This window comes from Myotis yumanensis, unplaced genomic scaffold, assembly GCF_028538775.1.
Source record: "Myotis yumanensis isolate MYYU_CA2020_CCGP unplaced genomic scaffold, mMyoYum1.0.hap1 SCAF_1, whole genome shotgun sequence".
In the NCBI taxonomy this organism is placed as follows: domain Eukaryota; kingdom Metazoa; phylum Chordata; class Mammalia; order Chiroptera; family Vespertilionidae; genus Myotis; species Myotis yumanensis.
Window position 1 is genome coordinate 78,441,710 of NW_027223752.1, and position 16,441 is coordinate 78,458,150.

A 16,441-nucleotide genomic window follows, 5' to 3' on the forward strand; every position below is an offset into this window, starting at 1 on the left:
AACTGAGAGCACTCCACAATGCCAATGCCCCTTAGGAGGATGGTATTACTTCTGGTCATTCTAGGATCTGGGGGAGACTCCACCTGGGGAAAGCCTTTATTCTCTTTAGAGGTTTCACTGAGTTCACATTTTGAAAGCAGTGATGTTCTAGAGTTTTCTTCTGTTTCAGTTCAAATGAAGACCATGAATTCTGACTTCACTATAATCAGAGGCTCTGGAATTTATTACTGATTCAATTTAATGATGAGCAGTGACATTCCAGTGCTAGCAAAAGCATGGAACTTTTTCTTCTCTCAATCTTCATTTCATACGTAATTTTCATCTGTGGTTTGTGGCTCCTCTCATATCCCCGTGGCCCCTGACCAGTCTCCGGCACCAGCAGACACCTCTGTTGGAGTCTGGTGCTACTGAATCTCATCTTCCCACCAGATGGAAGGGTTTTATTTTTCCATATGGCTAGGTACAGTTCAGACGCCATTTCATAAAACCTTGTTTCCATTTAATCTGCCTGGACAAACATTAACACCAGGGAACATGGGGGTGAAAGAGAGGACAGGAGAGTGAAGCTGAGAAGGAAGCTCCAACCGGCTAATCTCCGGTTACTCCTCTAACTTAACTGAACCTGGCATCTTTTTGAGGTTTGAATTTCAAGGTCAAGTGGTGGTGCATAGAGGGCATGGACAAATAGATTGGAGGTGCAAGAATGGAGGAATTGGTAAGAAAATGTTTTCCTCTCAGCCTCAGGCAGAGTTATGCAAGAGGAAATCATATCAGTGTACATGGAGGTCAGCCTTGTTTCTGACCATCGACAAGAAGAATGCAATTCAAACAAGGTCTCTGAAATGTTAAAAGGCTGCTTTTGAGAATGATGCATAGGAGGGAGGTATTTCCCTGGGAATTTAGAATGACTCCTCTACTTGACCTCCAATTCCTTCTTTTAATCTGAACCTTCAAGGAGTCCCAATCTTCCTTTCCCATGTGTCTAAAACATCTGTTACCCTCCAGGTTCCTTCTGTTATATCTGGCAAATGTGCCACCTACTACATATATCCCCTCTCCTGACAAAACATGACTCTTGCCTCCTCCAAAGCACCCCCCCCACACACAAAACAGACTTTCTCTCAATGAATTCCACTTCCCTCCCATCTCTGCTGTATTCTCTGTTTCCTCAATCACATCTTATTGTCTTATTTCATATCCGGAGAGATTGTTTAGATTTGCTTTCATATTCACTCAAGGGTTGAAATGATCTGCTCACCTGTGTTATGTGCATTGTATACATTTTACAAGTGAGGCCCATGCTGTCTGGATATGTATGTAATATGTCCACTCCATGTACTTGCTCCTGGTGACTCCATACCAGAATCTTCATCAGGGGAGGTACTCAGTAATACCATGTGAATCAGGCATGTGAATAAAAGTCTCCTTTATCTATTTAATATTCAAAAGCATGTGTCTCTCAGTGTTCCTGATAAAGATACACCAAGGTGACTTGGGGGCCTGGTTACCTTCCGCATGGAGAGGGGGGCCCCTTACCACTCACATTTGTGTGTCTGTTCTTCCTGCAGGAAGACGAAGTGGTTCTCCAATGCATCGCCAACATTCACAAGGAGCAGAGGAAGTTCTGCCTGGCAGCTGAGGGCCTTGGCAATCGCCTGTGCTTCTTGGAACCCACTTCAGAAGCCAAGGTGAGAGTAATTACCTGCCCAGCACCTTCCCTCTTGGCCTTCCAAGCAGTCATTTAGGGAATGGGGCTGCTGGGACATGGTGATGAGGATGGTGAAGAAATTTGAAAGGACACATTTATTTATTTTTATTTTTTAAAGTTTCAAGTGTATAGCATTGTAAGTCAACATCTGTATATACTACACAGTGATCACTCCCAAAAGTAAAGTCTAGTTACTATACATCACAATGCCTTTGACCCCTTCCACCTTTTTTTTCAATTTAAAGTCTTTATTGTTTAAAGTATTACATATGTCTCCTTTTCTCCCCATTGATCTCTTCCCCGCTGTTCCCACCCCCCAGCACATGCCCTCACCCCTCTACTGTCTGTGTCCATGGGTTATGCTTATGTGCATGCGTACAAGTCCTTTGGTTGTTCTCTTACCACCCCTCTCCCGTGCCTTCCCTCTGAGGTTGGACAGTCTGTTCGATGCTTTTATGTCTCTGGATCTATTTTTGTTCACCAGTTTATGTTGTTCATTATATCCCACAAATGAGTGAGATCATGTGATATTTATCTTTCTCCAACTGGCTTATTTAGATTAGCATAATGCTCTCCAGGTCCATCCATGCTCTTGCAAATGGTAAGATTTTTTTCTTTTTTACAGCAGTGTAGTATTCCAGTGTGTAGATGTACCCCTTTCACCTCTTTTGCCCATCCCAACCCCTATCCCTCTGGTAACCACCAATCTGTTCTCTGTATCTGTTTTGTTTGTTCATTTAAAAAGAAAAGGGCACATTATTTCTTGAATGGGAAGCAAATAAGATTTAAAACATAACTGTCTCCAGCCCAGGATGTGTTTCAGTAGGAACCTAGAGCATTAGCAAGAGTTAGAGGTCCTTGTCTGTCTGTGTTCACCAAGACACAGGGAGGCCTTGAGATCACCGACAGAACTCATGGAGGAGGTTCTTTTAATACTTCCAGAACTCCTTTTCTTGTTATTAATTCCTAGAAATCTGAGTGTGTGTCCTTAACTGCCAGCTGTCATTTATTGCTATGGGGATTCATGGGAACTGGGGCCTGTGTTTCATAACAAGCACAACACTCTGAGTTTTGACTGTGCTAAGACTGTTGTAACTGTCTGCCTGTTGTGACCTGGGGGCAGAGGGAATCTTGCTCTGGTCCCTGCCTGTGTGATAGCATGTGATGTCAAACCAAACTTTTCTCCTTGCATTTTTGGATTGTTTCCGCTTTTTATGATCTGTATGTCAAGTAGATCTGTGTGCTCAGCATTCTCAGTCCTGGTAAAATGCTTACATCATTTGGGGTTCTCCAGAGAAAGAAAACAAATAGAATCTCTCCTCTCTCTAGATAGGTAGGTGGGAGGGTGGGTGGGTAAATGGGTGGGTAGATAAATGGATGGATGGATAAATAGATAGATAGATAGATAGATAGATAGATAGATAGATACTTATTTTAAGAAATTGACTCATGCGGTTATGGGACTGGCAAGTCTGAAATCTATTAGGTCAGATCAGCTGGAAGTTCAGGCAGGAGTTATGCTGTCTCAGGCACAATTTTCTTCTTTTAGTTTTTATTGTTAAGACTTCTGATTGGGTGAGACCCACCCATGCTATCAAGGGCAGTCACCTTTAAAATCAACTGATTATAGATATTAATCACATCTATGAAATATATATTCACATCAAAACCTAAATTGGTGTTTGATTAAACAACTGAGTACTGTAGCCGAATCAAATTGAAACACAGCCAACCACCACACCATCCAGGCTCAGCTTTTCTTGCAGAACCATATTTTTAAATTTATTATTTTGTTGAGAGTATTACAGATGTGATTGTTTTTATCAATCAGAAAATGGTTACATTTTCCAATAGGACCAGCTGGTTGGCATGGCATTTCTCCAGATGAACATACACAATACAAACACATATGCAGAGTTTGTCCCAAGCCTAGAACACATCTCCCAGAGGCCCTGTCTATTACGCTCTCTCTCATTGATCCGCACACAGGGCCAATACCAGTAGGACAGAGTCACATTAAAATAAATGGCAGAACAAAGACACAAGGAAGATTTTATCTTTTTAAAGGTCTTAGACTTGATTTCCCTGAGGCCTTTTCTCATTTGCTTTTGGTCTGAGCTGTATATTTTTCTTTTCATTCCCAGCAGTCTGGAATAATAGGAAGATCATTCGATTAGAAGTCAAGAAGTTAATTCTCAACCATTAGCTAGTCATCTGACTATGGGCAAATCACTCAGCTTTGATTTCAGTTTAGTTTTCTCATCTACCAGAATGAGGTGCAGTCTGATACAGGGGAGTGTTGGCCTGAACTAGAAACCACTACTACCATTTTCTAATCATCCATTGAGTGGGGCATGGGACAGAGGTGTAGGGCACAGGCTCTGGTGCCAGACTGGCAGAGTTTGAATCCTGTCTTCGTCACACAGCAGGTAAGCCAGGACCTTTCTGAGCTTAGTTTCTTCATCTGCTTAATGGGAATTTTATAGTAACTACCTAATAAGGTTGTTATTAGGATTAAATGAGTTAATACATGTGAAGTGCACAGCACATGTAAGTTGCCTAGTACATTGTAAACTCTGTATAATCATTGGATATTGTGATTTAATCTTACCTAAACCACACAACATAAAGCAGATTAAAAACAACTATATCTCATAACCTAAAAATGCTTTGTACCTCCTAGGTATAAAAATAATGGTTCATGGTTATTAAAAAATTTCATGCATGTGGCTCTATTGGTTTACTTTTGCTTCCTGGAATAAGTAAGTGTCCAGGGGTAGAAGTAATGGTGTCAGAAGCATGAACAATATTAAACTGCTTTTCTAAAAGGATTTACCAATTGTTACAGTTGGCATGCCCACTATCATTTCATGAGTGTATGCCTCTTTATACATAGCAATAAGGAAAGTGCACTATGAGAGCTTCTCACAGAGAAACGGGGTGAAGTGCATAGAAAGGCTAGAGTAGGTAGGTATTCAGAAATTTTTGTCACCATTCCTGGGAACAGCCTGCTTGATGAACCCATTTTCTGTGACCTTAGTCTTTCCTGCAGTCAGCTACAGCTATGCATACATCCCTCTGGTATGTCCCTTCCCTTTTCACTAAATACTGCACCTAATTCTCTACCATCCAATTTCACAGCTAGCTGAGCCATTGTTAGGTTCTTGGAAGCTAACGTAAGATCACTTGTTGCAATGAAGTGAGAAGGTATATTCCCAAGCCTGGCACTGGGCATAAGGCGCAGACATTAAACACTGCTCTTATCAGTGTCAACCAGTGACCTTGAGCTTTCCTAGTCAAGGGTATTTAAATCTAGTTGAAACTCAGAGAGAGAAAATTGATATGCACTCTAAGGAGAAGACAAACCTCAGAGAAAGAATGGATGAGATAAGGTTGTCAATGTATACTTTTAGTGTACAAGCCCTGAGAAAAGGAGGTCCTCTTGAAGCAATGAGTGAGATGGTAGAAGAATAAGAAGCAAAAGTATAAGAATATCAACACTCGCTGTATACATGGAGACTATTTAGCATGTTGGAGAGCTCTTGTCACTTTGATTCCCATATGCCATGTCCCACCCTTCTCCTGAAACTGCAGATGTTAATTGATGGAAAAAAACATCATTCAGTGTCCCTTTCAACTAAGCACAGCTCCAGGAATTAAAAAGCATCTTGTTTTGTAGGAAAGACTCAGAATTATATCAAGACCAAGAAACATGGAAAAAACCATTGCTTCTTTATTTTATTTATGAAATCAGCAAATGTTTATTTACTGTCATTTTTCAGTAGAATATCTGTTCCCAGGAACCAGGATTAATTATTTTTCCTCTGATCTTTTGTGCGTGTGTGTGTGTGTGAGAGAGAGAGAGTGTGTGTGTGATCTGTTGTGTATCTGCAGCTTCCACCAAGAGATCTTGTTTTGTTATACTTAACATCCAGACTCAAAAGACTCTCATAAATCACTTGGCAGCAGTCTGCTCAGTGGGAAGTGTAAGGCATTCCTGCAAGGATTCTTGCAGTGGTATGGGTGTTGGCTTCTGAATCTCCCCGCTTCCTTACCCCCCCACCCCAACCTCCCTAGGTGACAGCTCAGGTGCAAAGAGAGAGGTCTATATCAGGCAGGTATAGTAATCACCATGGCTTAAAAGCCTCATGCACCACAGGAACCCATGTATCTTATAATAGATTTGGGGCTCTCAACAAAGGACCACACTAGCTATAACAGTCTTCACATTTGGTAATCACAAAGATATGGCTCCCTATAAGGTATTGGGAGTGTTCCCAGTCATGAATTGAGATACCAATCAGGGATCATTTTTACTGTAAGCAATGTTCCCTAGCAACATAATTAACATATCAACTTTAGCAGGTTGTCCCAAAAAACAAAACTGGACAGCTAACTGAAGGTCGAATTTTCATGCAGAAGGAGAAAAGAATTTCATAAGCCATATCCCACAGTAATCTTCATTGATGACAATTATTAAACCTCTGTGGCCTTGTCAGATGTTTAGGGAACACCAACACCTTTCTAAATCCTTATTTCTACCATCTTTAATTTTAGATCATCAGCAAAACATAGGAAGAATATGGGTACTTTTTAGACCAAGAGTTATTTGTTTCTTTCATTGATTTTAGTGATGATGAAACTAAAATTGATGAAGTGAAACAATTTACCCTGGTGTCCTTGAAAAGCCAATGACAGTCTGAAGTCCTTGAGCTCTGGGTGTCTCAGAATGAAGATCCACCTCTCTGTTGGGGAACACTTTGTCTGTCCTCTTGATTATGGTTTATTCAAAATAGAATTTCAGTTTCAAATCCAATTTTCAAACTGAACATTTTCAGGAGAAATTTTGTTCTTGTTGTTTTCACCGCCTTTTGAAAATGAAGAATAGTCTGCTATGGTTTCTGCAAAGCTGTATAGGCTCTCAAGACCCCGGATTAAACATCTGTGATTTTGCAAACGTCATTTTGCAGATAACATAAATTGTGATAGAATTCTAGGCTAAAAATAACTTATTTTCTATTATCTTTATCTTTCACTCAGAAATAGATTTACTGTTTACTCCTAAATAACTAAGTCTCTGTAAATTTGCAGTGACAGAGGCTCGGCCTGGTGTTGTACACTGATCTTCCAATTGGTATTTTAGTGTGTATCATTTTCTACTAGAGACCCGGTGCACAAAATCCGTGCATGGGAGGGGGGTCCCCTCAGCCCAGCCTGCACCCTCTCCAATTCGGGACCCCTCAGGGGATGTCCGGCTGCCAGTTTAGGCCTGATCCCCAGGACATTCATCTCACAATCCTAGACCACTAGCTCCTAATCGCTCACCTGCCTGCCTGCCTGGTCACCCCTAACTGCCCCCCCCCACTGGCCTGATTGCCCCTAACTGCCCACCCTGCCAGCCTAATCACCCACAACTTCCCCCTTACCAGCCTGGTCACCCACAACTGCACCCCCCCTACCGGCCTGGTCGCCCATAACTGACCCCCCCTGCTGGCCTGGTCGCCCCTCACTGGCCCCCTACTAGCCTGGTCACCCCACATAGCCTGCTTGTTCAGTCGTTTGGTCGTCGCTCACTAACCCCCCTGCTGGTCTGGTCGTAGCCAGCCATCTTGTGAGGGCATGAGGGTCAATTTGCATATTACCTCTTTATTATATAGGATGGGCTTGAGGCCTTATGAAAGGCCAAACTAGCATAAAAACTTTTCCAAAAATCATCCTTGTCATGTAATATAAAGAGACAAGTTGACATTTTGAACTTTTTTTTTTTCTACATTTATCAGGATCCTGTTCTATATGACCTGTACTGCAGTGGGTGCCAACATACTCTCAGGTATTCCTTATAATCCCACAAGAAAGGTATAAGACTTTAGACAGTCAAATGACTTTCTTTGAGATTCTTTCCAATCTCAAATATCTAATTTCTATAATACTCATAGATCCAACTTAAGGCTAAAGAAGACCCATTTCTCCATGTGGTTAGAATTTAAGAATACCTGGGCAGCTCTTCATTCCCCTCCCACAGCCTTCCAGCATCTGTCCTCTAAATGCCTCACATTCCAAAGTTAGAAATATGTATTTTGCTTAAATCCAACAACCCTCTAAAATGCAAATGTTCTGAGAGAGCACATGAAGCAGTATTAAAGTTTTATAGCTAATTTTTTTATGGTATTAAAGAAATTATATATTTTCTAGAAAATAAATTTATAAAAGGGGACAGGCAGATTACTAAATGCCTGTGTGTTAGTATATAAGGTACAGATATACTGTAATTGGGGAAGTCAGAACATCTGCTGCATTGAATTATGATGGTTTACCTGTCCTCCACCATTCTGGGAGCACTGAAGTCCAAGACTGCAGTACAGCAGTTAAGAAACATGGCCATGGAGCTAGACTTCCTGGGCTGGTAATTCTAACTCCACTGCTTAATAGGTTTGTGATGTGGGCAAATGACTTCCCTTTCATTGACTTAGTTACCTCATCTTTAAAACTGTATCCACCTCATAGGATCATTATGAAGATTCAGTTTCATAATTATACAGTTGACCCTTAAACAACACAAGGATTAAGGGTGCTGACGCCTCCTACTTCTACTCAGTTGGACATCAGTGTATAGGTCCTGGCTGGATAGTTCAATTAGTTAAAGCATCATCCCCATATGCCAAGGTTGCAGGTTTGATCCCCAGTCAGGGTACATATAAGAGTCAACCAATGAATGCACAAATAAGTGGTACACCAAGTCAATCAATCTCTCTCTCTCTCTCTCTCTCTCTCTCTCTCTCTCAGCAAAGAAAATCCATGTTAATTTTTGACTCCCCAAGAACTTAACTACTAATAATATTACTGATACCATAGTCAATTAACACATATTTTGTATGTTATATACTATATTCTCACAATAAAGTAAGCTTAAGATAAGAAAATCATAAGGGTCATCTATGAGTTTTTTTCAAATCATTGCAGATCTTCAAAAAACTTCCAATACATTTATAGAGAAAAATATGCATATAAGTGGCTCCAGTTCAAACCTGTGTTATTCAGGGTCAGTTGTAAAGCGCTTATGACAGTGCCTGACACACCCAAAGTACCATTTAAGCAATCACCTTTATTATCCCCAGCAGAGGCCAGACACACATTGGGTCCTCAGGAACCATTGCATAATTCAGGTATTCCATGTACTGAATCAATTAATTAAATAGTTTAAAGGCCTGACTTTAAGGATTAGAAGGACATTTGTGACCTTTAAAAGTGAAATATAATGAAGAATTAGAGAGAATAAGTGAGATGAAAAGGGTTAAGCAATGAATGAATGGTTTTAAAAATAAAACAGTGGGGTATAGATTTTTTGTTATTGATTTCTAATTTAATTTTAATGTGGTCAGAGAACATACTCTGAATGATTTCAATCCTTTGCAATTTATTGGAACTTATTATATAGTCCAGCATATGGTCTACCAATGGTGAATGTTCCATGTGTACTTAAAAATAAACAAACAACAACAACACCTGTGTATTCTCTAGTTGTTGAATGTAGTGTTTTATGAATATCAAAATGGTTGATAGTGGTGTTAGGTCTTATATAACCTTACTGAGTTATACCTCCTTGTTCTATCAATTACTGAGAGAGAGGTGTTCAACTGTTATTATCTCCTTTTATCTCTGTTACTTTTGTTTCATACATTTTAAAGCTCAGTTTTAAGTTCATATATACCTAGGAATATTTTTGGTTGTTTTCTTGATGAATTAATCCTTTGTCATCATCAAATGTCTCTATGTATCCTTGGTCATATAATCTACATTGACTAATATTAATATAGCCACAAGCTTTCTTATGCTTACTCTTTGTGTGGGTTGTTTTGTGCTTTTTTTTTTTTTGCATCTTTGTTTTCAACTTGTTTATGTCTTTATAACTTTACTAGAGGCCCAGTGCATGAATTCATGCACAGGTAGGGTCCCTAGGCCTGGCCAGCGATCAGGGATGATCAGGGCTGGGCCAATCAGGGACTGCCAGCTGGGGGAGAAACAGGAGGTTGGCCAGCTGGGGGGAGGGACTGCGGGAGGTTGGCAGCCAGCCATGAGGATATAGCTGGCCCTTGACACCCCTAGGAAAGGGGCCGCATCTGACATCACTCAACCCCAGATCCCCTTCCCAGCCAGTTGGGAGAGGAGGTGCCAGTCGCTGGGCTGGGCACGCAAGGAATGGATGCCAACGCTACTATTGGTGCCCCACTATCACGTGGTTCCCCACCTACCCCCCTCCTCCTTCCCTCACCACCGTGCTGCCACCACAGAGGGTGGAAGGCCCCCAGGAAAGGGAGAGGATGAGCGCGAGACAAAACCTTGTGTTGAGGGCTGACTTTCAATAGATCACAGCGAGGGAGCTGCTCTGCTACGAACAAAACTCCAACCCAGAAGCAAGGCATCTACGAATGGCTTAGCACCAGGGGCCAATGAGGGCTGGCCGGTCAGGGGGAGGAATCATGGGCAGTTGGCCAGCCATTGGAGGTTGGCTGTGGGAGCACATTGGCCACCAGGGGGCAGCTCCTGCATTGAGCATCTGCCCCCTGGTGGTCAGTGCACATCATAGCGACTGGTCGACTGGTCATTCTGGTTGTTCAGTCATAATAGTCGCATATATATATGTTTTAGAGGCCCGGTGCACAAAATTCATGCACTCGGGAGGGGAGGCCCTCAGCCCAGCCTGCACCCTCTCACAATCGGGGACCCTCAGGGGGATGTCCGACTGCCAAGGTTCCCTGCAGGATCAGGCCTAAACTGGCAGTCGGACATCCCTCTCGCAATCTGGGACCCCTGGCTCCTAAGTACTCGCCTGCCTGCCTGCCTGCCTGCCTGATCACCCCTAACTGCTCACCTGCCTGCCCAATCACTCCTAACAGCCTCTGCCTGTCTGCCTGCCTGATCACCCCTAACTGCTCAGCTGCCTGCCTGATTGCCCCTAACTGCTTCTGCCTCATCCCCCGCTGCCGCAGCTTTGTCCAGAAGAACGTCCAGAAAGACGTCCGGAAGGTCGTTTGACTCTCTGGTCTAATTAGCATATTATGCTTTTATTATTATAGATATTTAAAGTATGTCCCTTATAAACAGCATATAGTTAGGTGTTGCTTTTGCCTACCATTTTATAATCTCTCCTATTTTATTAGAGTACTAGAGGCCTGGTGCACAAAATTCGTGCACAGGTAGTGTCCCTAAGCCTGGCCGGCAATCATTTTAAAGCTCAGTTTTAAGTTCATAAATACCTAGGAATATTTTTGGTTGTTTTCTTGATGAATTAATCCTTTGTCATCATCAAATGTCCCTATGTATCCTTGGTCATATAATCTACATTGACTAATATTAATATAGCCACGCTATATTGATTGGGGCTTTCCAGCTGCTGGCCGGGGCCTCCCTTCCCCAGCTGGCAGGCAGCAGCCAGGGCGTTCCTTCATTCTGCTCTGCCCCCTGGTGGTCAGTGCATGTCATAACAAGCAATAGAACTCCCTGTCTCCCAGTTGAACTCCCATGGGGACACATTGCGTATTAGCCTTTTCTATATATAGTTTCAGTTCATTTACATTTATTGTAACAATTCATACTATTGGGTTTTTGGTCCACATCTTTGCTATTTGTTTTATTTTGTCCCTCTAGTTTTTGTTCCTCTGTTTCTCCCTTTCTGTTTTTTTTTTTTTTTTTTTTTTTTTTTTTTTTAGAATAAATCAAGTATTTTTAAGTATTCCACTTTATATCCTTTATTGGCTTTTCAGTTCTACCTTTTTATATTATTTTTTTTGTAACTCCTTTAGGGATTATAGTATGAATTTTTAACTCGTTACAATCTTCCTTGAATTAATATTACACCACTTTCCTTAAATCTTTTGTGCTATTATTATCATGTATGTCATATAATGTGCAGTATTTTATTACTTTGTTTCAAAGACTTACTTGTCTTTTTAAAAAATTAAGAAAAGAAAATATTATATTTTATACCACATGGTTACCATTTTCAGTGCTCTTTATTCTTTCCTCTATATCCAGATTTCCATCTGATAGCATTTTCCTTTAGTCTGAAGGATATCCTTTAGTATTTCTTATAATTGGAGACAAATTTGCCCAGTTTTTGTTTCACTAAGAATGTTTTTATTTTGTCTCTATTTTTGAAGGATTTTAACTCTGGATATAAATCCTGGTTTGGCTTTTTTTCTTTCAGCACTTTACAGATCATATTTTGTTGTCTTTTGGCCTCTTTTTTAAATAAAAAATTAGCTATTAATTCCACTGTGAGTAATGTCTTTTACTCTGGAAGGTTTTTTCTTTAATTGTCAGAAGTTGGAATGATGTGTTTGAGGGTAATATTCTTTGTATTCATCCTGACTGGATGTTGCTGAACTTTATAGATTGCTTGTTTTTTGGTATTTCTTTTTATCAAGTTTGGAACTTTGGGGCCCATTATTTCTTAAAATATTTTGTCTGCCACAATTATTTATATACTAAACTGTTTTATATTGTTCCATAAGTCATTAAAACTGTTCATAATTTCCTAAACTATTTTTCTCTTCGTTCTTCAGCTTGATTAATTTGTGTTGACTTAATTTTTACTGATTCTTCTTTTTTAATGTAAATGTGCTATTAACTTTCTCCAGTGAATCAAATGTTATATTATAAATTATAAAATTTCCATTAATTTATTCCTAAGGTTTTATATATTCTCCTCACACTCTCATTCTCTTCTACATTATTCCCATTTTTCTCATGAATTTATTAACATATGTATAGTAGTTCGTAGGTTGTTTGTGGGTCTGCTTTTAATGACTATTTTTTCTCTTGAGTATAAATCACATTTTCCTATTAATTTGAATGTGTAGTAATTGTATACTGAACCTTGTAGGTAATATAGCTCTGGTTTCTTTCATCTTCCCCTGAAGAGTAATGTGTTTTTTCTGGCAGTCAGTTAAATTATTGGTGGTATTTCCTTGATCGTGTAGAGGTTTGGTCTATTTTATTTTTGCCTTTAACTCTAAGGTATCATCCTTGATCTGGGGATGTAGCCTTCTTGGGTTTTAATGAAAATCCTGAAGTGTTTCCTAACTCCCTCTATATAGCAAGACTTGAACACCAAATTATGACACTTACAAACTGGTAGCTGCTGAAACTTTTACTCAATTTTGCACTGCAGCTGTTTCTTTCCATCAGATACTTAGATTGTTGCCTGTATGGTTGAGTTGAAAAAAATTTGAGGGGAATTTGTATGCTGATTTGGGGGTTTTATTATCTATGGTAATTCCCTTCTTTCCAACATTCTCCTCTTTAATTTCCAGACATTTTGACAGCCTCAAACCCAGATCTCTGACTGCATAGCAAGTTATTTGTTTGTTTTTATTGGATCTATCCCTCAAGGACTCCATGGACAGAGGAGTGCAGAGGGGAATGGGGGAGGCAGAGCAGGATTTAATTAAATGTTAGCTTCCCATCTTTCAATAGTTATATTCCCTCCAGCTTCCCAGTACCTGCAAACAGTTATTTTTAAAATTTTGGCTGGGATTGATAATTGTTATTGTCAGGAGAGTTATCCTATTGTGAACTTCTCCATCATCACCTGGACCAGAACCTCATCAGCGAGTGTTTGCTACTCTTGAAAGGAGCTGAGTCATAAAAGAAGAGAAAATAGTGTTGAAGCAGAATCTAGGTTGTAAAGGAGTTTCCATGATGAAAAACATGAGTATGTTTCTAGACAGAGAGGAAGGAATGAAGCTGTAGAGGAGATATTGAGGTTGAAAAAGAGAGAGGGAACTAACAAATGACATTGTGAGGGCTTTAAATTGAGTATAGCATTGGCATATGCAAAAGAAAAGCAAGGAGGTAAAGGCACAGATTTGGAAGTAAGGATGGGGCTGAACAAGAACAAGGGCTTATTGTCTGAGAAAAACATGAACTGTGGAAGCTGTATAGGTTCTTCATATGTAAAACAATGATGAATCGACTGGGATTAAATTTAATTAAGGTATAATTAATGGAATTCATGGGATGGTAAAGGGATTAAGGTAGGAGTAGTCAGGTGTGACTCTAGAGTTATGGGCTTTAGCCCATAATAATATCGAAGTTATATTATTTAGTAAAATGGGGTGTATTGAAAAAGGAGTAAGTTAGAATAAATGGTGGTGATGATGCTTATAAACTGAATTTTGGATATACTAAATTTAAAAGACCTGGAAAACATTCAAGAGGAAATTTTGATAGGCATTTGGTTATGTGAATCAGAAGTTTAGAAGAGAGGTTGAGATGGAGGAGTTGTTGGCTTAAGGGTAGTAAATAAAGCTCTGAGAGTGAGTGGGGAAAATGTGAATTAAGAAGAGAGAATAAGGAAAAGAATACTGAGAAATAAGAGTGAAAATAGCCATGTGTAATGTCAGAGAAGCATAGTCAATAGAATGCCACTTGGAGATCAAGTAATAGGATGGAATATGTCACATGGAGGCAAATGGCAACTTTGGTGAGAGCCCTTTCAATGGGTTAATTAAGGCAGAAACCAATTTAGCAGCATAGAAGAGTAAGAGGAGAGTAAGAGAAAGTTAAGAGAATAAAGACAACCATTGCAGACATCTCTGAAAGAAAGAGAGGGATAGCTGGAGAGGGTCTGAAAGTGGGAGGATTTTTGTAATAGGAAAGATGTAAGCATGTTTAAATGCTGATGGGAAAGTACAAGTGGAGAAGGAGAAGAAGGAGATACAGGTGAGGGAAGGGATGGTTTAGTGTGAAAATTGATGACATAGTGGAAATGATTGTTATTAAGAACTGAGATAAAGCATTGGCCTTAAGTAGAGTAAGAACTCATATTCCATTTACTAGAAAGGAAGAAGGCAAGGATGGAAGTAGATCTATAGGTTTTGTGAAGAAATTTTGGAGAGTGCGCTGCCTAGAGAAGAGCAACAGGATTGCTGGCCCAACATTGAGGGCCAGCTGAGGTTAGTAACCAGGAATTTTTAGTGCTACCAATTTTCTGCAGCAGCCCTCAGCAGTTCCAGCATAGTCACGAAGAAAGTGGATAGTTAAATTTAGCCAGAGTCTATGTGTTGCCAAGTGAGTGTAAAAGACAACAAAGGGGCAAGAGAGGTTAGGCGACTGGACCATGAAATCTGGAATTTAAGCTAAATGAGGAGGGAACTAAAGATAGGGGGAGAATGGGATTGCAAAGGGATATAAATAGTGATGAGAGTAATTCAGTGAGCAAGCAAGCAAGCTGGAAGATAAGTGGATGGGTAGACAGTGGAGTGTGTCAATCAGGTTTCCAAGTGGAGCATTTTGTCTGAAAACAGGCCCCAGGTGTATGACCAGGATAGAGAGTGGCTGAACTATCATTGACAAAAGGAAGCAAAATAACTAAGAGGCCATAAAATGGGATAGATTATTCATATAGCACCTTACTTTCCTAGGGCTGCTGTAACAAGTTTCCATAAAGTAGGTGGCTTAAAACAACAGGAATTTATTATCTTACAGTTCTGCAGAATAGAACCTGAAATAAAGGTGCTGGCAGAGCCATGCTCCTTCTGAAATCTCTACAGCATGTTGGTCTACATGTGAATTCATCAAGTTGAAGGGCTGGAGTACAATCCTAACTGTGCTCAGATTCTGTAAAACATGGCTCCATCTTTCCAGATCTTCCCAAATAACAGCTAGTCTGTTTTTCCCAGCAGTTATTACTTATAATCCAGAGATGAGGAGGGAAACAAATTCAAAGAAATAGCATAAAAGTCAAGTACAATACACATCAAATTTATTAATGCATTTGTCATTTGCTAGCCGCAAGGACCTAGTTAAAAAGAAAAAATAAAGTCCAATCTTTTAACCCCAAGACCTCTCCTTATCTATATTGTCCTCCTTCCTAGCTGAGTTATTAATGCTGTCGTGATAACTTATCTGCTTGAGGCAATACCAACCCCCTCTTTTTATTTAAAGACAGTCTGTACCTTAGTGTTAGAAATCTTCACAAAGAATTTATTCAGTGTGTAAGGTGGCACTGCCGCTCTGCTGTCCATTTGTCATTTACCTTTTCACAGCAGGCAAGCGGCCCCTGGTGGATTATGAGCAGGTATTATTCATGCCCTCGCTCCTCCGCCACGCTTAGTACTTTGCTCTTCAGACCTAATAGCTGCTATTTTGGTCTCAATTAGCAGTATTTTCTGTCCTCCACTAACTCCTGAACTTACTAATTAGATCACAAAGACTTGCCTGTTTTTCTTTTTCTGTGATTAGGAGAATGTCTTTTTTTCCAGTTGTTGCTTTTTCCATGGAAGAAAAACACTGCATTGCCTTTGTGTTAGAACTTGAGTCTTAAGTACCCAAGCCATGTCACATGTATCTTGTTTTTTCACACAGATATTTTAAAACCTGGTGATGAAACTTAAGTCACAATTAGGACTTTTTACACGATCTTTTGAAGTTATGTAAATCGTCCTAATTCACAGATCAAACTATTATTTATAAAGAACATTGGATAGTGATTTAAGAGATCTGGTTTTGCTCTCCCTCCAACTTGCTATAAAATGTTATGCTGAATAGCATCTCAGGTCTGCTTGCCTGCCTGCCACACAAGAAGAGTTTTATAAAGGAAATGTTTAAAATTGATTAGGAATTAAAATTTTCAATTATTTTTTTACATATTTTTATTGATTTTACAGAGTAAAGGAGAGGGAGAGATAGAAACATAAATGATGAGACAGAATCATTGATCGGCTGCCTCCT

The 16,441-nt window shown here is 39.9% G+C and overlaps 1 protein-coding gene across 1 annotated transcript in view; it reads left to right on the plus strand.

The window, feature by feature from the left end:
- The first annotated feature begins 703 nt into the window (after positions 1 to 703).
- The window catches only part of RYR3 (ryanodine receptor 3), a 398,822-nt gene continuing 383,084 nt past the window's right edge, over positions 704 to 16,441 (plus strand). Inside the window, exons 1-2 of the mRNA XM_070407843.1 lie at positions 704 to 715; positions 1,569 to 1,688. Of these exons, the coding sequence (XP_070263944.1) occupies positions 704 to 715; positions 1,569 to 1,688 (132 nt within the window). The remainder of the gene's footprint in view (positions 716 to 1,568; positions 1,689 to 16,441) is intronic.